The sequence below is a fragment of the Enoplosus armatus genome, chromosome 20 (assembly GCF_043641665.1).
Source record: "Enoplosus armatus isolate fEnoArm2 chromosome 20, fEnoArm2.hap1, whole genome shotgun sequence".
NCBI lineage: Eukaryota > Metazoa > Chordata > Actinopteri > Centrarchiformes > Enoplosidae > Enoplosus > Enoplosus armatus.
The window spans coordinates 14,024,557-14,049,082 of record NC_092199.1 but is presented as its reverse complement, the minus strand read 5'-3'; the positions used below and the strand labels follow the sequence as shown (position 1 = coordinate 14,049,082).

Below are 24,526 nucleotides of genomic sequence, written 5' to 3'. Positions count from 1 at the left end.
TGTGCAGACATGTGGTATCAAAACAAAGTGGTATCAATCTTCTCATCTAACTCTTGGCGAATACACGTATTTCCCAAAACATCAAACTATTCCTTTAATTGTGCAATCCTTTTGTAAATAGTTCATTCTGACTTTACTGCCCTTTCTAAAAGTCAAGTTTTTAATTTTCTTAATTTGTACTGTGATGGTCTAAATATACTGACAAAAATATCATTTTGGGGAAACACTGAATTGAATTTTTGACACGCAACACTGTCAAATTTAAAATAACAAATATACACAAATTAAACAATTATCATCCATCTGTAACTTAATTCTAAAATTATTGGTATCATTCTATAAAAACCCATATTGGTCAAACCCTGGTGTGTGGTATTTCTTCAGTATATGTTTCTGTGTGTGTGTGTGTGTGTGTCTGCATGAATGTGTGGATTTGTGGATGTGTGTACAAGAATCGTGCTCCGAGGAGCCTCTGCTAGCTGCAGCAGCATCCAGATGCTGCCTCACGGCCTCCTTATCCCTCGTCTGGGCCAGCTGTCACCACACAGACGAGATCAGACCAGAACAATGCCAGTGTGACAGCCTCCATTTTCCGTGCTGGAGCCTTGTGGAAAAGGGGGCGACCTTCAGCTGCAGAGCTTATGAAGGTGCTTCTGAATAGCCACAGTACAAAGCCCTGCATGTCTGCAGTCCAAAGCCCAGCGCCCTCATCACGTGTGTCTGTTTCAAAGCCCTCAGGAGATTTGGGGTTGAATCATGAGGGAATGTTATTTCTTCCAAACCCTTCAAAGCTTTGTTAGGCAGATGAGCAGAACTCTTGTTGCGAGGTTTGTGGGTAAACCTGCTATGCTTTCCCATGATGCTTCGGTGCTTTACACTTGATCCCTTATATTGCTTCTCAGGTTTGGTTCATAAAGCCAATCCATTTTATTGTCAGCAGTTTCCCACTTTATCCTGTGTGCAGTATTGTTATCATTACCGAGTAGATATTAGCTGTTGGACAACACTCTAATATCATCACAAGTGTACAGACATCCCTGCTCTGTAGGCTTTTTGAAGATATGGTTACAGATGCCACCAAACCTCTTGACAGCAAAGGTCTGTTCAGTGATTTGATTGGTGAACTCTGTTTGTGAAACGAGGACCACTCAGACACAGTGTCACTGTCCCACCACATTCACCAGTATACCAACGAGCCACACAAACACACACATAGATCTGCACCTTTGACCACTCCAGCAGTTGGTGTCTCAACTCAGAGATTACTTGTGCCGCCACTCCACATGCATCCTTTCCCCCTCTTTTTCTCCCTTTCTTCCTTTCTCACACAGTCACCTCTGTCTTGCTGTTGGTCACAAAGTAGGGCTGTGTGGGGAGGAAGTGTTGGCTGTGGCTTCTGGTGCTGTGGAGCTGGTTGGGCTCCAGCACGGTACACTGAGGCCTCTTGTGCCCGTAGGTCTTCCTCCGGCCCACCGTCTCAGTCCCGTCCCAGCCCTTCAGCCCCAGCCCCATCGCGTGCCCAGCTGCGATTGTGTTGGAACTGTACGCCAATGGGCGGCCCATTGTAGCCGAGCTGGAGCCAATGGCCGTCTCTGCGGCCCTGGAGATGCCCAGGGACATGCCACCTGGCATGGTCCCCGCCATGTGTGCCAGGGAGGTAGCCCCGAGTCCTGGCGGCTTGCTACTGTGGCTGTGAGCATGAATGTGGGAGCTGTGGGAGCTGTGAGAGGTGTGAGAGGGGTGAGAGGGGTGAGAGGTGTGAGAACTGTGGGCAATGTGACCATGGCTGCCTTTGAGTTTCTGGCCATTCAGCTTGAGTCCCCCTCCTCCTCCACTGCCGGCTATGTGCCGTTCTGTCGGGAGGGTTGAGACGGAGGAGATGCCGGGCATCTCTGTGACATAGGTGGCCACTGGCTCAGGTGTCAGTGGACCCAGGGAGGTCATAGGGGTCATGGAGGTCATCGGGGTGAGGGAGGTCATGGGTGTCATGGAGGTCATGGGTGTCATGGAGGTCATGGGTGTCATAGAGGTCATAGGAATCATAGACGTCATTGGGGTCATGGAGGTCATCTGGGTGATGGTGGGGTTCATGGGATTGGAAGTCATTGGGTTAGAAGCCATGGGGTTGGTAGTCATCGGAGGAGTCATCGTCGACATGTTGCCCATGGAGGCCATGGAGGGTCTGGAGTTGCCCATTGGCTGGAGAGGAAGCCCACCCTTCGTTGGCAGCTCCACCATCAGCCGACGCTTGTAGATTTCACCGTTGTACTTGGCAGCTGACGGAAGAGGGAGAGACAGAAACAAAGCTAATGAAAATGTTAAGTGGGTATGAAAGAGCTGAAATCTTGGGTTAAATGTTGAAATCGAAATGAATTTGCCTCGTTTGTTCTTTTAATAGTGTCAGTTGTGGAAAAAAAATACACAAAATATACTGTAAATACTGTGGAACTTCTGTTGTGGAACAGATGGTTATATAGAGTGACTCATAAAATAAGACTTTGAGCAGTTTGCAGATCAGCTGCAAAGTTTGGATAGAAAACATCCCATCCCTTTTTCACTCCCACAATGTGAAAAGGTCATGTAACAAACCCCATGTACTTTAACTTTGTTAGTCAGCCTACCCTCATCTACTATAACTGACCAAGCAGGGTGTCAGGGCTACTGTAAACGCCTGCATATAGAGGCCTGTCGTGCCACCGGAGGAGTTAAATCAAAAGGAAAGCCCAGAATGTCTCCTCCACCTCGCCTCTTCCTCCCTTGAAGCCAAGAAAACATCTCAGTGCTGTGTGGTGCGACGGTGTTCACTATAATAAAAGGAGGAAGAATATCTGGGACACCATTACAACATGTGTTATGGTGGTCATTTTTCCAACATGGTGCATGTTTTTTCCCTTTTGACATATAATGAAGAGAAGATTTCAAGAAGACCTTGTTGACTGCCCTTTCTAGGGAGGACATTAAGGGTAGTGCATTACCAGAGCTAGAATACTTTCTGATACAAAGTTACGGATCTGGTTTTGTTTACGCGGCATGTTTTGGTATTCTGACAGTGAAGTTGCGGACAAACCATTAAAACATGCTCTATAGTAATCATTCCTCCAACTTGGCAGCTTGTCCCTTATACATCAAACTGTCTGTAGGTTGAGCAACAGGACGTAATTTCCTTTTCCTCATGTACGTAATAAGGCCAAGATTTGGAGAAGACCTTGTTGACCGCTTAAATTAAGGGTAATGCTACACCAGAGCTAAGATGTTTTTTGACACAAAGATATGGATCTGGCTTTGTGAATGTGTAACTGGGTTTGTACAGTGTATGAATACTCTTGCGTGTAGATTTATGTGCTCCAAATGGACCCTCTATGAACACGTTAGCTTTGTGACTTACAAAGTGTAACAATGGATGTGGACATAATGCCTTTTACAGTGCTATATTGTTCATATAACGTGAAGTGCTGCATTCAGTGAACAACTGAACTGAACTAAAATAACATTATTTGAAAGGTGCTTGGTCTGAGTGCGGCGAGCCAAATGTTTGACGGACTAATACATATATTCAGCTTAACTACATCAAGTTACACAAACAGCACTAGACATTTTTCAATAAGGGAAGAAAGTTGTAGGAAAAAGTTATTGTGACAAACTATTTTTTTTAAAGGGTAAAGTGTATGATGAAATACGTACATATATACAGTCACACACATACAAAGTCACACCAGACAGACCCCCACATGTATCTTTCAGCAGTCAGGTTTAATGCCTCACTTTCATTCCTCCCTCTGCCACTCACTGTCACCGAGCCACAGTCTCTGTTATCGCTGCGCAATGTGACCTTTTTTTCCTGTCGAATTCACGTTCACAGTCGAGTCATTACTCTTTAGCCCTTGTTGCCTCCACGTCCTTGAAGATAAAGTTAACACACTCAGCGAGTTTGCTTTGCCACTGTAACTATAAATCTAGTTTATCGCTCTGTGAACAGGGAGAGAAATGAGCAAGCGGCCCCGTGAAGGGATAGCAGGGGGGGGGGGTTTGTGGCTGAGGAGGGGGGTGGAGGGAGAGTGGCGTCTCACCCGCCGAGTCGCCGCGAGACCGCCCCTGGGGATCAAACTTGCTCAGGCGACAGGTGAATCAATCTGGCGGCAGTCAGCTCGACGGTGCACACATCCAGGGGCGTACGTGAGTGGAAACGGAAAGCGCCGCTGTTGCACAGTGTGGGCTCGGCATGCCTCTGCCTGAGAAAGGCCAGCGCCCCACAGAGACTAACACACATTATGCATCAGCTGCAAGAATCAAGCACTGCTTCTCTGAAGTCCCTCAGTGCCAATAACACAAGGACCTAATTAGGTTCAGACGAGTATGTCAATCTGCTTTTTATTAGCCAATCAGGTTGTCTGCTGCCAAGGTGATGGAGTGTGTATTAGTTTGAAAAGTCTTTAAAACCTTTCATTTATCTTTACAATATGTCCTGATCTAGTCTTGAGATGTTTTAGTATTTACTCTAAGTGGACGGATCTCCCTGTCACAGTGCTGCCACCCTACCCACAAACATCCATTAGTCTGGGTTTCAGTGGAGGGTTTTATTGTCCTATGATGAAGGAAATGCTGTCTGTGAGACTTTTTCTTTCACTCTGCAAAGTAAAGTCTTCACAGCATAATCATTGTATTCTTTGGCAGGAAAATGGTCTAACATAAAGATGTTCAATGTTGGCACAGGATGTGAGATGTAATCTGAACCTGCTCTATGTAGTAAATCAGCTGCTATCTCCTATATACTGATAGAGATCTTTTGCACAGTAAAACACTGAAATACATACTGCAGCAGCAGCAGGGGTGTGTGGAAGCCTAGTAGACTGGTTGTACTGGGCAGATTCCAGTTTGAGATACTGTAGGAAGATGCAGCACAGGAACAAATATAATTACCAACATTTGTACCTACTTAATGAGGATTTACTTTGCAGACGACCTGTGAAACACTAACTTATTAACAGGCATGTCTCTTCAGGGTTTGCGGCAGTTGTTACATTTAGACATGGGCCATAATTGGTCATTTGTGCATGTAGAAGACTGCGTCCTCCCCTGGCCTGAGTTACAGGTCTGCATCCAGGAACCCTTTATTAGTTGCTTTTTTCCTTGACTGCAGTTAGAGTTCGATAAAAGTGACCTTATATAGATGCACAGGGGGACAGTGGAGATGGCTATTGATTGACAAAAGTGTGGCTTATCAGCTGGACGGTAGACCATTGGGGAAGTGGCAGAGGCAATTAAAGAAAAGAGGAAAAAAAAGGCTGTTGGGAAGATGGTGTTGATCTTAGGCTTGGTTCTATTTCTCATGGGGTCAACAGGCAGTGAAAACTCCAGACTGTGTAGCCGAGGAGAAGAAAAGAAAAGCAAAGTCCATTTATGTTGCTCAAGATTAGCAGCTCTCACACAAAGGTGACTTCAAAAAGAGCCACCGCTGGCATTTTGGTTTTGTTTGCTGTCATTTAGTCCCTCTCTCTGTCTGCCTCCACACACACACACACACACATTTTTTACAGCTTGTGTGTGACCCATCATTTCACTCACAGTAATGGTAGTTTGCCTCCTGGAATCCAGGGTTCCTGTGCTCTATATCTCTGGACAGGTTTCCAATCATTTCATAGGAGCCTCTTTGAATACCACTTGTGGAATGGAAATCTGTCAGTCAAGTGTGAGCCCGGGGGGGGGGGGGGGGGCTCCCTTCAATTACACAAATGGAATCAGATATGAGCCGCTATGAGGGAGGATCGAGATTAGCAGCCCAATGATTCTTTAAAGAGCGATATGGAGTGTGCTGGATTGAGGGGGTTGGGGGGGAGGGGGGTACATGTGGGAGGGGGAGACAAAAGAAGCAAAAAGAAAAGGTGAGTGAAAATGCAGAGCAGAGGGCAGGAGGCGGAAGATGAAGGCAGCGATATGAAAGAAAAGAGAAGAAGAGAAGATGGGAAATAGGGAGAAGTGGGAGGGAAGGAGCAGGAGAAAAGGTGAGAGGAAATGAAGGGGGCAGGGAGTGAGAGGGGCTGGAGGACGGAGACGAGGGGGAGAAAAACGAGCCAAGACATTAAAAGGTAAGAAGAGCCAACAAGGGGAAGGAAAATAGTCTTGGAGAAGTGGTGAAGGGCTATTTTAGATATAAAGAAGCAGAAAGGAAGAAGTGGGTGCGAAAGGAGCTGAAGTGGAGGAAGGACAGAATATTGACAGACATGTGCCAAAAGGTTTGAATGCAATTGCTGCCTGGACCCAATTTAATCTTTGCAGAGAGTGCCTTGTGCAAACCCAAATGTACAAATTTGCCTCATTGTAAATGAACCACACTGGTAGTTTTGCACATTTTTGTCCCAACCATTTTCCAGAGCCCACCACAGCTTTTTAGATTGATTTTATTCCCTCCAGGCTGTCACCGCTTTCAGAACATGTAGGCACATTATAAAAATCAACTTGCAGAGACTTAATACCGCCCCGGAATACAAATCAATCACAGTGAACATTTAGTCTGGTGCATTTTTTATCGTTGGATAGTTACGCAGTTGGACTTTTTTGAGTGATTGTTTCCCTGTTCATGTGAACAATAAAACACTTTTGAATTAAAGTCCCCCTCCACTCCAAAATTGTTACTAGGGGTGGGAATATTTGGAAATCTCACAATTCGATTTGATTCAGAATCTATTCTTGATTCAAAACTGACCCTTGATTCAATAAATAGAAGAGCTTTTCTCTCACTTGGTGCTAAACCAGTCACTTGTGTTTTCAGTCCGTTGAAATGCAATTTGAAACATAACTGGCAGATATTAACTGTCACTGTCAAACAGAGAAAAAAGCAGAATAAAGTGTGTGGAAGTACGCAGCTTTTTTATTTGAAAAGATTAACTGCATTCATTTGGAAGCATGTTGCAGTTTTCTGCCTGAGTGAGAACAATGAAATCAACGAGTAAGTTACCTGACAACATCACTGGCTAAATGTCTTTTGTGAAACAGAAGTTGGTCTATGTGTTCTGGAGTAATGGGGGGAAAAAGGAAAGCAGTGCGCTCCACTGTGGTGCCATGATGTTACCTCCACAGCTGTGGAGACTTTCTGACGCAATCACGATTCTTCCTTCCATTTCCCCCGAAATTGTTTCTTCACTTGGACGTTTGACCTCTAATGTTTAAGACGTGTCCGTAGAAGCTTGACTTTGTGACATCGCAACTAGTTTGGAAGCCATTGAGAATGGGCCTCTTAGTGGCCCAGCGGGTTTAACTTTTCAAATGGAATACTTACACATATATTTGCATATTCATAGATTCTGGATTTTTCGGGACTAGATGTAATTTTAGGATTTTTTTAATCAGGTAATTGATTTTTTGGAGTAGACTCGGAAATGCGGCTTTAAAAATGTCCGGAAGGGATCTTGAACATGTACATTTGACTTTTCACAATATGCGTGTTTGCTCATTGTTTGTCTCTTCAGGTTTGATTCTCAGACATTACAGGTTCAGAAAGAATGCTTTTGAACAGCAAAATATAGCGTTTCAAAGGACATCTTTGAATAGTGTTACTGTATATTCTCAATGTGTAATAGTTAACAAATTCCAGTAATTATGGCTGAATTGAATTCCTTATAGTTTCCATCAACCTGCCTCATTTATTTTCCCTACAGTTACAGATTTCCTGCAAATGCCATCCTCAATCCCCAGAGTGTGTGCTGCATCCATCTGTTGGTTTTAAGTGCGGTGAGATGAAAGGGAAGCTCTAGCCTAACATCACACAGTAAGGTTTTCCAGTTGAGAAACAGTGAGGTTGGGTCCCTTGCTCAAATTTCAGCGTGTCTTGTGGCTCTGATCTATTGAAGCTCCTGTCAGCGGAGAAATTGGCATCTCTGCCTCTCCCGCGATGGATTCCTGCTCTCCTTGTTGAATATTGGCGCAAAATGTTGAGTTCCCTCTGTTCTTTGATCCTCAGGGACTGACACCAAAACGTCTGCTGTTGGCTTTTTAAGATAACTGAACAATTTTCTGAAAATATCTTTTGCCTGATGTCTATATTTGACCAGTTATCTTGTAATTATAAAAATACACCAACAAACAATCAAGATGCCAGGGTCCAGGACTCACGATGACAGTGTTAATCACCATTTTCATTGATGTTCTTGTCGGCTGGCTTTGCTTTAAGCATAAAGATGATGTGTCCACTTATCACTTATTATTCATCTGTTTTCTCTGTTTTCAATTTTGCTGGTAATTACATAAACTGCTCCCGTAATTACACAACATCTTCTTGCTTCCAGGGCACAAAGCAACACTTAGCATAAACAATCATGATAATCTATTACTGCAACATGTCTGGGGATTGAGTCAGCGCCCTCCACATGCATTTACATTTACAACACGGAGAAGGTTCACGCCTACATTTGTCATCCGAATAAAATATGTTACTTTCTGCTGCTTGGCATGCAGGAAACAGCTTTTCAAAGACAAGCTCTGTCTGATTATGGTCTAATAAAGGGCACACATGCAGACAAATAACACCTTGTAGCTGTTTCTACAGATATCTAGATGTGCTGTAAATAATACCTGGCGTGAGTGGGCTGAATTTTAAATCAAGTAAGGGCAGGGTACCTGTCTAGAATACACAAGCTGACAGACACACACTGAAAAATTCACGAGTCAATCTCAAATGAATTCAGGTTATGAAATAGTGATGCCACTGCCAATAACATATGGGCATGGTGAGGCAAATTCAAATCAGCTGCACTGGCAGCTGAGCTCATTGAATTTGGTGGCGTGCATTAGGCTGTCGAGCAGCTTGATAAGCAGGCTGCTCCTGTTTTACAGCGCGTCCAGTTTGGTGGTGCAGTCAGCAACACCTGCCAATCTGTGCCTGCAGGACTGCTACAGTTTAGTCACATCGTTCCTGGTGACCGCTGGAGAAAAATCATCTTTGTGTTTGGATCACAAAGCGTTCACTGCCAGCTCAGGATGCATCAGATGGTGACTGCGCCAATGAGACGAAGGGAAGCCCCATGATTTTTTTTGTGACGATGATGCACCCTCTCCAAACGCTGCTAGAGTCAGAGCCAGCAGCAACGACTGGTAAAATCAACACCCGTTTTTATAACCAATAGCGCAACATCAAGCCCACTGCCACTATCTCGAACTGTAAAAAAACAAAAATAATATCTAAAAAAATCCCTCTGTTCTTCAGTTCGTCTTAAAATTTAAAATGTTAAGATAATAAGAGAACTTGACAGACACTCACCCACAGCCTTCAGGGAGGCGTACTTGTTGATATCCTTGTTTTGCTGCTGCTGCTGCTGCTGCTGCTGTTGCTGCTGCTGATGTTCGTAGACGTGAGCCAGCTGGCTGAGGGCAGGGTACGGGTGCTGCTGGCCCATGTTTGAGCCCGGTCCCAGGTTGTTGTTGATCTGACCACCCTCTGTGGGCAAGGACACATGACAGGACAATCAGGTTTGACAGTTCAAAGCTCCAGCCTTATTGGCCAATGAGCAGCTCCAGAGGGGCACTCGTTGGTCAAATGAACTGCTAAAAGTTCAGTCACATTTTCCCTCTTTTTTTTTTATACTGTATGATCTGCTGCTTTAGAAATAATGTCCATGCTCTACAATTCTCAGTACACATTGACATCCATTCATATCTGTACCAACTGATGGACTCTTGCCATCATTCTACAGCTGCAGCGTATTGTATGTCATGCTGCCTTACACACATCTGGACGGAATCCAGAGTGCATATATACACTGATAAACTGCATCTGCTGTATATTACATGAGATTATTTTACTATGCATGCCAGTACATGGTAAAATTTAAATGTAAGTGGGAACAATAGCATAGTAAACCACATTCAAATGCAAAAGTGGTTTCTGTACACGTCAGTATTAGAGCTGAAATACTCACCTTCCAGGGCACAAATTTCCATATATTACTGATGTCACAGTTTGCTTCCTATGCGTGTTTAGTTCAGTCATTTATGTGTCCTGTTTCCTGTTTTATTTTGTTATCTCTCCTCTCGTTTCTGACAACTTCACTTCCTGCCTTTGTGTGTTTCCCACCTGCCCTGATTGGTCTCACGTGCCCCTCGTTATCCCCAGCTTGCGTCTCTATTTATCTCTCCGTGTGTGACCCTGTCTCCGGGGCCAGTTCATTGAATGTTATTGCTGTGTGCTCCCAGTGTTCCCAGTGTTCCCAGTGTTCCTAGTCTTCTCAGTGTTTTTTTTTTTTAAAACTTTTTGGACTTTTGGATTGTGTATTGGATTTTGATTCTTTCCTGCTCCCTGTAGGTTTTTTGGACTGCTTTCCTGGTTTTGACCTCTGCCTGCCTCAGCAGTCTTTGTCCCCCTGGTTTTGCAATAAAACCTTTTTACCTTTTTCTTAGGTGTGTTGAACGTATGAGTCTACTCTCCATCATTATTGCAGAACACACAGAGTCCAGAATCCAGTGGCTTCAAATTGCTGCCTCTAAACCTGTTAATCATCAGTAAAATGTATGTTGATGATTTAAAAGAAAGTAGGCTTTATGTTTTGATTGTGATTAGCTGGCCAGCAGTCCTTCACACCCCAGCACATTTAAAAAGTATCCCTCTCAACCATGGCCATAATTGATTAGTCAATGGATCAGACTTCTTCCACAACTGCGCCTTTAAAGCTGCACCTCCTCTGGAAGACACAGAAACCAGATGGCAGGATAACACATCCACGAATATACAGATGGATATGAAGGGCGGCGTCGGCAGCTCGACAGTTGTACCAGAGCGGCAGGGAAGTGTAGCAGAGCTGCACAGTCTGACTTTAAAGAGCCGAATGTTAAAATATGTGTGGGAATTCAGAGGACACTCTCCTCAGCATTGTTCTCTCGCCGCGCTGAGCCTGACAGATAATTGCAAATTCCTGTTCCTGAAGGTGAAGGTATCCTTGCTAAGTGAATACATTCTGTTAAAAGCCCCAATACTGCCACTTGAGAAGTAAGACAAAAGTTAAGAGGCGGACAGCGAGAGGAAGGAACGAGAGGGAGAAAAGTGAAATAGAAGAGAGGGATGAGGATGCATAAGGAGTGAAGAGAGTGAGAGGAAAAACGTGGTTGGCAGAGAAACAAAGGAGGTGTTTGAAGCAGAGATGGAGCTAGACAAAATCATTTAGGCAGAAAGCACAAGAATATAGACGGACAATCTCTCTCAAAGGCCTGAAAACCAGCGCAGTCCAACTGTCGAGGCAAAGCAAGTTGTGTTACTGATTAATCACTTAGCCCTGGCACTGACTCAAACCACACTCACACACATACACACTGACTGACAAGGTAGAGAGTAGAGACAATTAAAAAGAGCATCAGATTGAAAGACAGCGTGAGGCTGTGGAGAAGAAAGAATAAGAGACAAGATTCCCCAATGTGATGAAATGTCCCACGGTGCTTGTGAAAAGGAAAAGACACGTGTGATGTAAGTTTATATAGACGACTGGCTCACTGGAGGCTGTGCGAGAGGGGTTCGGGATGGAGATGGAGCTGAGGCCATTCTCACGTATTCAATAGAATCTCTCAAAAGAAAAAACAACATCCCCGATGAAAGCCAGCCCGCTGCTTTCTTTTTCATAGCAGGCTAAAATGGCCGGCATGAGGTCACCAATTTTCTCATTTCATAATGTTTTTTGTCTGGTCTGTGGAGCACAATTGTGAAAATTCAATATCCTATCAAAGCACAGGTGCACCTCATCCCTTTCAGGCTCTCTGCCATGAACTGGTTTGCTGTGAATCCATGAACAGTCATGGAAATGGCAGCACAAAATTGTAAAACCAACAGCAACAAAAGAAAAAGGAGACTACTTCTCATTTGGACTAAATTGTGATTATATGCAAAATGCTTTATGTTGATAAAAAATCTGGTGAGACTAGATTTAGAGACTAGAGTTTAAATAGTCTTATACCAGAGAGAACACAATGCTTTAAACTGGACTCTTGTCTGCTCTGCCAAGTTGGCTGGCCGTTGAGGGTGTGACAAGCAAATCAAATTACAGTCTCCCTGAGCCACAGATAAACATCTGGTGACAACTGCGGTACATTTTGGCTGAAAGCAATTGTCTAGGGAATACACTTATTCTCTGTTTAGCACAGAGTTAGATGAGGAGATTCACACCACTCTCAATCATGGGACTGGCATCAATCTTCTCATCTAACTCTCCACCAGAAAGCAAACAAGCTAATCTCCCAAAATGTCAAGCTACTCATTTAAAATGTAAGTGGGAACAATAGCATCGTAAACCACCATTCAAATGCAAAAGTGGAATCTGTTCACTGTTCATTATGCCCCCATATTAATTTTAATCATCTATTGCTGCAACTTCTCCGTGATGATTGGAAGTGTTGCAGTAACGGATAATTAAAATGATTACAGGAGCATAAAAAAACGAGCGTGCCGGTCCAAATGTTGCCCCTAATACCCCCTGCTTTATCCAGCGCCGGTTAACAGTGTTGGATTTGCGTCATCCATTTTCAGTAGTAAACTAATTTTGAAAGAACCAAATTCAAAAGCAATTCAATACCTCGTAGAGGCTTAAAGTAAGACCGGTGATTCATACAAGAGGTTGCAGCAGTGCTGTTAGTGTTTGGACTAGTGGTTACAGTGCTAGTGGATTTATTGGACTCTCTGTATCCATTTTGGGAAGAACATTTTCGGCAGTTTTATCACATTATACCACAACATTTGAAGTGATCCAGTCTATAAAACTCGCACTGCTAATTGTCCCTTAAGTGGCATTCTTTGCCAATTCATCTCTATTGCTCATGCATAAGATCCTAGACGAGTATTAATGCTGTTTACTGCCGCTCCCTGTGAATCACACACTGTCCTACAGTTGCAGCCACTATTTACTCGAATACACTTTCAGAGTGAAAAACAATACACAATCTCTTCTCCTCCGCTTCTGTTTGCTCACAGAGTGCTATAATTATTTCAGGTTCACAGAAACACTTTATTAGCTCTCTTCACACAGCTCAGTTGACAAGGGTGACAAAGATTATGGAAATTTGAGCCAAAATACATATAATTGCTCACCTCGCCTCATGCAATCTTGAGAGAGAAACAAAAAATAGATCCAGCTATTCTGCTACTTCCATCCTGCTGTTTTATTTTCCTACTTTCTTTCTGCTCCAGGATCCATCTTTGTAAAAAAAAAAAGAAAAAGAAAAAAAAGATGCGTTTTGATCTTAGTGGAAAAAGATCACACTCAGCACCCTGATGACATCATCAGACTGTGATGACTGACAGCTGTCACCAGGATGCCCATCAGGATGATGAAAGGGATGCAGTGGGAGTCTGCTTGTGTGGTCACAGCAAATCATCAAGCTGAACCAAAACACACTGATTCTCTAAGGTCACCGCAGCCTTTTAACTATCTCCAGTGCCAGCCCGCTTTCATTCCCACTACTGGAGTAATTCCCCAAGATTAGGACGGCAGCAAAATACAAAGAAAGGAAAATTAATTGCATACAGTTGGGAATCAGTTTGACAAGTAGTGGCAATTACAAGCCCATTTTGTTTTTTGGTATTGCGTCAAACAAAATGGAAAATAAAGGCAAAACTTGGATCCCACAACAATGCTGCTCTACATCTAAAATTGAAACAACATTTCAGTCACCAAATGCCTCCCTCGGGTGCTGGCTCTATGTTTTTACTGAACATTTCAACAAAGCTTTAACAATATAACTAGCACATACAAACAGTCCTGGCGACAGAAATACAATAAAGGTGCAGCAGTCAAAGTGGCCAAGTCAGAGCTCATAGAAAAATCCAATGTTTTCAAAGAAAGGAAGGTGTACTGGATAGATGACAGTTGTCATGAGGTCAAATAAATCAATAGGTTTCGTCCTGTTTCCTTATTGTACAGAAAATATTGTGTTTATGACAAGGACCAGAATATATGTTCATCTGAAAACTGAAAGATTGGGTAGTTCTACAAGAAGCATTTTTTTTTACAGAAAACCTAAGTGTACTCAACAAATGTCATATTGCTAAACATATTTCAAGTAATGGGCAGTGTGGAAAGTGCCCAGTATGTTGATCACTGACAAATAGACGGACAGATGTGATCACATAACCTGCAGTTCTTGCAGGTACACCAGGTTAAAACTGGTGGAGTTAATCCTTAATATTGAATTCATTCATTCATTCATTCATTCATTCATTCCATTTGTACAAAGACTTTTCAAATGAAAGATTAAAAAGGCCTTTAAAGTTCCTAATTAAATTTTGATAATCTGCTCATGGGACTGTCTCAGGGACGCCCTGGTAGCCTAATGGTTAAGGCGTACTACATTACCGCAACCGGGTCCTTTGTTGCATGTCATACCCGTCACTCTGCCCATGCGTCCTGTCTCTCTTTGCTGGCTGTCAAATAAAGGAAAAATTGCCCAAAAAATAATCTTTAAAAGAAAGGGCAGGCTTCCCCATTCATTTCAATGAGGCTGCATTGGTGCAGCAGGGGTCCCATTGGCCAAAAAAATGTGCAAGCATACATGGTAGAATATTTTAGTGGGTACGTGCGGTAATCTATCTACATTATGTCTATTGTAAAGAGTCTACAAATGACACTAATAATGTGCTAAATCAGGTGCTAACATCATAGACAGCAGCTGAACCATTCAGTTACAGGATGCACAGCTTTCATTTGAATATTTTCTGCTTTGATTATGATCTTTTGGTATTAAAGTAGTGTAGTGCCAATAAAAGTCCACTTTTGTCAATGTAGGGGTCAAAGTTGATTTTAGTTCAACTTTGGGAGCAATACCTGATGGGATTTTTGCTCGTGCAGTTGTCCAGCCATGTGTAGCCCTGTTCTCCATTGAAAACAATGGCTGTCTCATGCCTTGCTTGCGTGTTTGGTGTGAAAGGTTTAGGACGGCTAATGCACCAATCTGTCCAATGTTATGTGCTTTTAGTTTGAGTTTGTGTGGGTGGCACGCTATTCATTGTCGGTTTAGGCATGATGGTTATCACTGCTTGTGCTAAACTGCACAATTCTCCTTTTGTTAATTTTAAATCAGCTCAGCTACATCACCACCTCAACACGGTCAAAGAAATTCAAGCTATATTTGGTTCTAGTAAAGAGCACAGGTACAGTGTGATGTCATTTTAAATGAAAAACAATTGGTTACAGTGAAGTAGTTTGTAGCTAGCCATGTTAGCTATGTTTGGTTTGTATCTCTGTGCATTTGAGATAGGTGGAAAAGATGCATGAACTTCAACCAACTACCCAAACATTGACTGTATACAGATTATTTTAAAACTGCCATGCTAAAATTTTGATTCAGAAGTGTTAGGGTTTGCACACAAACTCAAAAAAGTTAACATTTGCTGCTAGCTGTGTTGGAGTCACGCTCAATTAATGCCATGTCAGTTTTGAGAAAACAGAAATACTCATGAAAGATTCTAAAGGTCAGATATGATGATTTTCCTCAGACCTCTGTGAGCTTGACAAGATGGACGTCTGGCTTGCTGCCCAATATGAAAGATTTATTATTCCGTGTGTGCCTGCTCACAACACCGGCTGTTTGTAAAAGTGTTTTGTAAATTGGCTTAAGGTTGAATCGTTGCTGCGTTACATCAATCAGTGACAGGATATTTATATGAAGTCATCACAGAGTACCACTTGAGGAATTGTGGGTAAAAGGAGTTGGTTTGATCATGCATTTGGTTTCAAATGTACGCTGCCGTGTTATTTTTAACAGTAAAGAAAAATACATTCACACGAATTCACCCCGCAGGGCGAAGGCGCGCGAATGTCAGGATTACAGTAAGTGTGACCGCACTGATGAGACAGCGCGTGGATGATGAGCTTATGACCGCCAGGTAACAGACAGCGCAGTCAGCGACGCACAGCATGAGTGTGCACTGCACAACACTGCAGAGGCAGAGTCATACGGCACCAAAACACAGAACCATTTCAAAGCCGCGCCGTCTCCCTCGTGGGAAGCCAGACATCCTGCGTGGAGCCGCGAGGCAATCCTCCCGGGGAAGAAATGGTATCTGTGCTTTTCTCATGTCCCAGACAGGGATATATTCTGTTGGAAATAGGGTCGACAACACATTCAACTGTGCCCCTTGATGTGTGCTGTATAGTTATATACATATATATATATATATATAGTGTGTGTGTGTGTGTGTGTGTGTGTGAAAATTTAGAAGAAAAAACATAGAGAGATGGAGACATCAAGAGCGAGCCAGAGCACATGTATGTAGGAGTGCTTCTATCTCATGCTTGGCCTGACTCCATCGCTACTGGCTGTACAGTGTAATTTCACTGCTTGTTTGATTCGGCGCTGAAAATTGTAAGCAGCTGACTCATCTATTATTCCCTCTTTCTCCTCACTCTGCAAATGGATAAACCCTCTTCTTTTCTTCAGCTGCAAAACTGCCTCTCTGTCGTTACTCAACCCTCTCCATCTCTCTCTTCCTCTCTCTTGTCATGGCAACAGTATTCTCTCGTGTAGTATTTGCTCTGCAGCACAAGGCAAGTTCGCATTGTCCCGCAGTCACCCGCGCCCACATATCAACAGGCAGGCCGGCTGTACTGTACTGAAAAAGTCATTGTTATGCAACCTATGTTCTGCTGCCTGCTGCTCTGTCGGTCCGTCTGCTCATCTCTCTCCGCTCGTTCTTCACGTGTCTGCTTGCCTCCTCTGAGTTTGTTCTAGGTCACATCCTAACAGCTTTGTCAGGCATTGTCAAAAAAGCAGGCATGTTTTATTGAAAGACGTGCTCCAGTTTGGTAAAAAGGCAATTTTCTCAGTCATTTTTGGGTATAACCGAGCAAAGCATTTTAACGTTGAATAGATGTTGACACAAAAGTCTGCACTGACGATGAAAACCTGTGTAAATAGAGCCTCAAAATGAAAGATGAGACGTGCGCAGTTGTCCAAAGCTGCTGCCTGCATTGTTTCGTGAAACTGGGAGCGACAGTAAACATCTTTGTGATATTAGTTCCGAGCGGTTATATGAAAAGAACTGCATCCTGAGACTACAAATGGGCAATCTCTAATGTGTGAAGCTTTCTGTATTTATGATGTAGCTCTGAGAGCTCTTGACTGGTCCAAATCGCTCACCCTCATGTGACAGTGTGCACACATCCTTGTGTATGCGTGGGAGTGTGTGGGGTCCGTCTCTGTTTCTCCGCATATGCATATTTAGTCACACTGAAAATGGTAAGCAGGTTATGTGTGTGTGTGTGTGTGAGGCGGGAGTCGAGAGCTTCCTCTTTATTTGCCCTCCTGTCTGTTTAAAAGTACATAAGAAGCACTGCATCTGTCTTGACCTCATCCCTTCGGCGCATATCTCTCTCCTGCAGCATGGAGGACAGCGAGGATCACAGAGCGAGCAGAGGCCTCACTATGCAATCGCTGAGCTCACGGGGAATTTTGCCGGAGCCGGGTGTAAAATCCCCTTTGTGTGGCAGGCGGTAAGGTGAGGGAGTTCATGCGGAGGCTTGAGCAAGGGAAGGCTTTTTTTGGGCCCTGAGGTGAACCGGACAGACCTCGGCGATTGGTAGTCAGGGGGTAGAGAATTCATCGAATTCATCGAAACCCTTATTTTTTTTCATATATAGAACACACAAAAACAAAGTTTACTGGAATGTGAGAGAGACAGACAGCGAGAGAAGAACAGATGTCCGAGGCTACATGGGTCTTGCTACCTGCTGGCGCTGTCAGCGGTGGGAGGCAAGTTTGAAGTGTAAGGGCCAAAAAGCTCACAGATAGAAACTATTTGACACCGATGCTCACTGTTTGAAAGAGGGCCAGCTTTATGAGAGCCAAGCAAACTGCATACAGCTTTTAGAGGTGCTTCAAAAGTTAGAGGTGCTTCAAAAGTCACTGAGTAGACTACTTTAGAATAGTGATTCCCAGCCAGAGGTGGGCCTACTTGTATCCCAGGGGGGTGTGTGGAGTAGCTCAACTAGTTTGGTGAACACAACAATTAGAGTGAACAAACAGTGAGTTGGCTATTACACCTGAACACCACCGAGTTGCGAGCAGAGTAACAAAGATTTAGTTAGCTAAAAGTAATGGATAAACAGTTGAAAGTGCGTTTGGCTAAATGGTGAAAATAGTTAGAAAAGGTAACGGCTAAGAAGTGGAAATAGTTAGCTAAAAGTGATGGCTGAAACGTCTAGCTTCTGCCACTGGTAGCATGAATGCAAACAGCTCAATTGTATGATAACCATGTTTAACAACATCCGCTTTGGTGTAGTTGATAGTGTCAAACATCCTGTTTTAAACACATTTGGAACATGAAGGGGCACTTGAGCTCATCTGACAGCTGTGGGCTGAAAAAGAGGTTGCTGCAGACCGCAGGACTGTTTAGCGACACAGTTAATTGTTTTTAGAGCTGCAAAATGAGAACTTGCAGAAGCACTTGGGGGCAAAAGTCAGGCATGTGCGATATGATAAAAGGATCTTACCACATTAAAGGCATGTCACTGGCACCAACATTTATTTATTTGCCCGGAAAAATTGCCTTAAGGACTTGGGTGTGCACGGCCATGAATAATATATCTCATGTAGCTTAGCCTTAAGGCTGCTGTATGGCAGTGCACAACACTGTCTGTCTGCTCCAAAGCAATGTGTCAGATCCTCAGCCTTATATATGGCCTTGTTTTCCAAACATTGTTCATCTCATTATCATCACCATATGCTGCTAGCTTTGTCTTCGCTCATTAGCGCATCAGCACACTCCCATTTAGGAAGAGATAGCGAGGGAGAGCTCAGAGGGGGGGCACGGCGGAGAGTGTGTCATGAAATGCTCGAGAGAGAGAGAGAGAGAGAGAGAGAGAGAGAGAGAGAGAGAGAGAGAGAGAGAGAGAGAGAGAGAGAGAGGCAGAGAAATGTGTGCAGCCAACTCTGCCTCAATGCCGATCACATATCTCTGAGTAATTCTCACGAGGGCTGACCATTAAACAGATAGGAGTGATGCAGAGAAACCGTATTATTGAAAAGTCTGTCATGGAAAATGGCGGCAGGAAATGATAGCAGAGAGAATAGCTTATCTACCCTTAATTGTTCCTCCCTGAGCCTTTGAAAGCACAATGACTTCCGCTGCACCCTTTTATGATTAGAGCTTTCCGTCATACCTTCCTCATTTTGAAGTGCTATCGATTTCTATTGTTCCTTGCCCCGCCCCCCCCCCCCCCCCTTCTATTCACAGTGGAGCGTTTGCAGCAGGATTCAACATCAATCTCCCTTTTTGCGTTGTCTTGTCGGAGGACAATGCATTGACTCCAGTCTCACAGGACATTGTTAAAGCTAGTCACTGAATCAATAGTAAGATATCACTCTGATATCTGTGACCTATACCTAGGTCTATATCTAAGACCTGATCGCTGTTTGAACTGGAAATATCTCAGTCCAAAGGAACGCTGTTGTAAAAGTAAAAAAAAAAAAAAGCGTCAAAACAATTGTGATAATGACCGTCACTCTCCCATAAGACACGTCCTTTGAACATATTCTATTATTTTCCCTTCCCGCTGCTTTTGACACATACTGTATACTCGGACAGTTGTCTGAGATTTTTAACTTTCTCCAACTCCTAAACCGTAGCAGATGGGGGCAGCCATTTGTAACGGCATTATAATGTGTCATTACAACTGACTTCACACTCGTATTTAAACGGAAAAGAATCTACCTCGTGGCATCTATACTGCACGAGTGGATGGAAACAACTCACACGTGAAGGGCGTTTGAGCAAACAAAATGCAAAATAACACCTCCGGATAACAAGACCTGTTTATCAGACGCTTAAAACCATAAGTCCTCCGTGCCGCTGAGAGCTGACAGATGTGTGGGAGGACACCAGGTAGAAAACAGAGTGGGCAAAAAGTTGTTTGGAAAGAAGAGCTGCTTAATTCTCTCTAATAACTGCAATTTCATATCAACAAGAAATCAAACACTCCACTGGCCTTGTGTCTCATTGTATAGCAGTCAGCAGTTGAATAAGCTTTCATTAATAGATTAGCAGCATGACAGGCAACAAATAGTACGTTATGCAAAGGTCTGAGCCATATTGCTATAACTGTGATGCTAAAATGACCATTGACTTTATTTCTTACCAGATATCACAACTCTGGTACTCTGATGCCAATTCTTGATCCAATACCGGTGCTCTCTTTTTCCTAAATGTAAAATCTGTGCCCCACATTCAGTGGAATTTATTGGGATAATTTTATGTCAGGCTGTGGTGCTAAAAAACTGCGAATGGAACTGATGACACTGACAAAGAAGCTGTATCCAATGTGGATCTTTGGCACTTGGCCGAAGCCTGAATCGTTTAATGAGGTCAGAATTGGCCCCAACACCGATATGGCATATCAGATGCCTAGTAAGATCTAATTTACAGTCAAGAGTGTAAGCGCAAGACATGGGAGAGTACAGACAATTAAAGAGGCACTCATCCGATACACCGGATCTGTATCTGACCCGATACTGACCTTATTGAAAGGATCTGGTTTGGGTTAAGGATAGGCTTAGACAAGTGTTTCCACTATTTGTTACATTTACTTAGTCGAGGCTGGACTGATCCCTGACATCATCCTACCTTTCATGTAAATGATCCAATGACTTCCATGTAGTGAGGTATGCAGATTTTGAAGATGGGGGGAAAAAGACAGCCCAGTTATCGGACCAGTACTTACTCAGTATAGGCAGATATCCTGAATTGAGGTATCAGGAGAGGAAAAAGTAGGATTGGGGCATCCCTACAAAGAGAGGTCAAATTTGACCTTTAAAAAACAGAAACCTTTAATCTCTGGCTGTGCGTGTTTTTCTCCACACACCCGCCTGGCCCACAAAAGGTTTCAGAGAGATCTCCTGTCCTTGGTATTTCAAAATATCAGAATTCAGATTTCTGTGACCTGATTTTATCTCATAAGTGCCTCGGGCAGTCGTCTCCGGTGGCTACAGACTGGGTGTTCCTCCCTGTGACGGGGCTCATCAGTCACCGGGCCACAGAGAGAGAGACAGAGAAAACTGAGAAATAAATACCTGCTCCACTAAAGCACATGATTGACAAAGAGGAGCCCCTATTCATCATGATGATGGAGCACCACTCAAGGAAACAGAGCATCCGCAATAACATCTGGGCTATTGTTTTTCTCAATGATCTTCTGTCTCTCTCACAGAAAAATGTTCCATTTTGAAGTCGTGGCCTGATTCTTTATGCATTTTTGCAGGAAAAAGGGGCCAATTTAAAAGTTATTGTCTCCTTTATGTTTGTCCCCTTCTAACTTTTTCTTTCTTCTCTCTGTTTTCAAGAGCTTGTTTGAGTGTTTCTGAGCTTCCTGATTGGCAGGATGCTACCACTGCAGTGCCACCTTGACTTACTGGGCTGTACTGCCCCGCCACCCCCACCCCCCTCACTCATCCAGTGTTATGAGTCAGCACTGGGACTGCCGCTCCATCAACCGAGGGCAACATGCTGCCAGAGACAAAGCGAGACAGACAGATAGGGAGGGAGGCAGTGGGAGATGGTGATGATAATGATGTGTGTCTCCATGGGGGGCTGACACCTCTGACAACATGTCAGCAGCGCCGACCCAGATACCACCGGAGAGAGGCAGGAGGGACAGTGCTTTCCAATGGCTGCTTGTGAAAGCCTGTCAGGTAGTTATGGTATTTATGATAAAAGCACAGCAAAACATGTATGATTTTAAACTCAAGGAATTAAGCGGGAACTAACTTGGAAAAAGGCCATTATACAGTACTGAGTATTGCATTAATACTGTATCAGGGAAGGTTCCCAGATGATGTACCATATGAATTTGGTGATCCCCTGACTTTTTCTGTAGCGCCACCACAAGGTTGATATTTGTGTGTGAAATGAAATTTGGTACACTGCTACTAATTTTATTTTGTATCTATCGTCATCATCAGGTCAACATTTCACTTTGTGCAATACTTTGATTTACGACCAATTACCTGCAAAAGACATTCCCATCAGCCTCAGCTGTACTTTGTGTTTACTGTTAATTACAGAATGTTAGCATGCTAACATGCGAACCTAAGATTGTGAGCATGGCACAATGATACCAAACATTATACCTGCTAAACATCAGCAAGTTAGCACCGTCATTGTGAGCATGTTAGCCTTCAGTTCAAAGCTCTGTAGCATGGCTGCAGACTCTTTGTCTTGTTAAATTAAGATTAAATTTACAGGATAACAACTAATTAAAATGTTTTTATTGACTTCATTGTTTTTTTAATAACACCAACAACTGGTAATGGCGATATCTGATTTTTAATAGAGGTTAAACTGACCTTAATCCAGCAGCCTCTATTATAACAAAGCTGACATGCTGGAGGCAGGATTCTGATAGCTGATAGTGTTTAATTAAGTGTAACCTCGGATTTTATTCCCCTGCAGTCTTTGACCCACAGTCTGCTCCTCTGGCTCCGCTGAAGAGAGGCTTTATGTTTAAAAGCTTTAGTCTGCTGCACCTGGCCCCTGGGCTGAATCCCTGGCAGGTTTAAGTGTTGGAGCACAGCTGTGAGGGGCTTTTCTTGGCCTGCGAAGACAAGGCAGGGCAGTAGGCAGATTTCTCCCCTCGCTCATCCCTTAGCAGCCCGCCAGCCAGCCAGCAGCAGGATGAGAGACGCATGACAATAATTGCTGAATTCAGGCGAACCTGGGAGTTAAATGCGAGCGGTAACGGCTTAAGCTGCATGCAGTTCGCACGGCATCAGAACAATCTAATCAATCCCAGACTGCAATTAAAAGGCTTTCTTTGTTTGAACAAAGAAAAGGGCCTCTAGGTGTATGTCTACAGAGGTACAGTACAAACAACCCCATGTTACATACTTTCGAGAATTGGCTCGAAGCACAACAGCTTGATATCAGGATGCTTTATCATCATCTACAGACATAATTTGTTTTGCTCGCGGACTCATAACTTCATGACATTTAGAAGTTTTCCTCAACAGCAAACGTTCTTCTCTGCCCCCCCACCCCCTTCCTTCCTAAAGACAACAAGACAACACATCAATGAGGAAGTGAGTCAAAGTGAGGCTGCAGAGTGGCCTTCCATCCCGCACATGGCTCCATCTGTGAGGTACATAATCTCATGCTCCTCTCCTCCTTTAGCTAAAAAAATACTGTGATTTTGCCTTCTGTTCGCTCGCTGGGGGTAATCTGACGGGGAGGTTTTTCCTCTAAGAAGACTTTGCTAGTCTTCAGTGTCAGCCTGTGTTGCTTTGCTATGATCTGGAATGTGCGTTTGTGTGCGCTCCTGACTGAGCCGTGAAAGTGTCATTTGCTTTAATTGAACGTGATTAGGTGCTTTATTGTAGATGTGACATGGGTTTATAGGGAGAAGGGGGGGCCAGATTGAGAGGCTTGGTGTTTGGAGTGATCTCTCCACTCGCTTTGTCTCTGTCTCTGCGTTGCTGCCATATGCCTGTCTGATATCAGCACATGGTAGGCAACACACTCTTCTCCGTGAGCCTGTTTATTTGTGTACCTGTTCATCGGTCTTCTCTTTCTCACTGTGCCTCCTCTCTCTCTCAATCCCCTGTTCCCTCCGTCCATCTGTCGTCAAAAGCGTGGAGTATTTATGTACCTGTCTCTCTGCACTCTTTTTCTAGCTGCAGCTCAAAGAGGGAGGGAGCAGGTCAGCACACCTTCGCTGCAACATTGTACACTCAAACACACTTCCAGTAGGGCATCTGATACCTTTCCCCTGCTTTCCTCCGGCTCACGAAAGCTGTAAAAATTTGAGGGGAGGGGAACCACGGAGCAGCCCCCGAGGGATCCCCGCACTAAGAGGGACAGATTAGCCAGTGACTGAATCCCACACTCCCATACCACAGGACCTGTCTATTTATCCACGATAGACGCCTCAGTGACGTTCTATTATTAGAGATATATAAACTTAAATGCAGCGCTTATTGATGGCCCGTGCCGCAGGAATCGGATCGAGCAAGACATCCGTACTCCCTTGGAGAGTTACGGATGTAAGTGGGAAAAAAAGGAGAAGGGAGAGGAAAAAGTAGGTTACTGAAGAAAGACCGGCTGCCTCGCTTTGTAAGCAGGAGAACACAAGCGCTGGCAGGGAGCAGAGTGTACAGTGTGTCGCTGTGTACAAAAGACAGTGGCTGCACAAAGAACAACAGAAACGGCAGCATAGATTGATGCATTCGAGTTCATCTATGAGTGCACACGCTGTTCACATGTGTTTGCTCTAATGAATGGGTGCACGTTCTCACACGGGTGTTTGCAGTGAGTGTCCATTTGTGCAACAGTTGAGAGCTGCCTGCCATGTGAATACCTTTTTGTTTGTCCACGTGCCTTTGCTTCATGCATATGTATCTACATGCATGAAACACAGAATGTTACATGGTAGCGTTCATGATGGTGATGGTCCGTGCAAGGCAATGGTCCTGCAGAGTGCCAGTGTAACTGTCGGCTCCGTGTCTTGGCAACAGGGAGTGTGAGGGAACCAGTGCGAGCAGACAAAGACGCCTCCTTCTGCCTGACGAATGCTGCAGA

General features: G+C 43.9%; 1 protein-coding gene across 1 annotated transcript in view; it reads right to left on the bottom strand.

The window, feature by feature from the left end:
• Positions 1-1,323: 1,323 nt before the first annotated feature.
• The window catches only part of shisa9a (shisa family member 9a), a 39,969-nt gene continuing 16,766 nt past the window's right edge, over positions 1,324-24,526 (bottom strand). The window contains exons 3-4 of the mRNA XM_070927604.1: positions 9,251-9,427; positions 1,324-2,276 (exon numbers count right to left, since the gene is read on the bottom strand). Coding sequence (XP_070783705.1) covers positions 1,324-2,276; positions 9,251-9,427 — 1,130 coding nt within the window. The remainder of the gene's footprint in view (positions 2,277-9,250; positions 9,428-24,526) is intronic.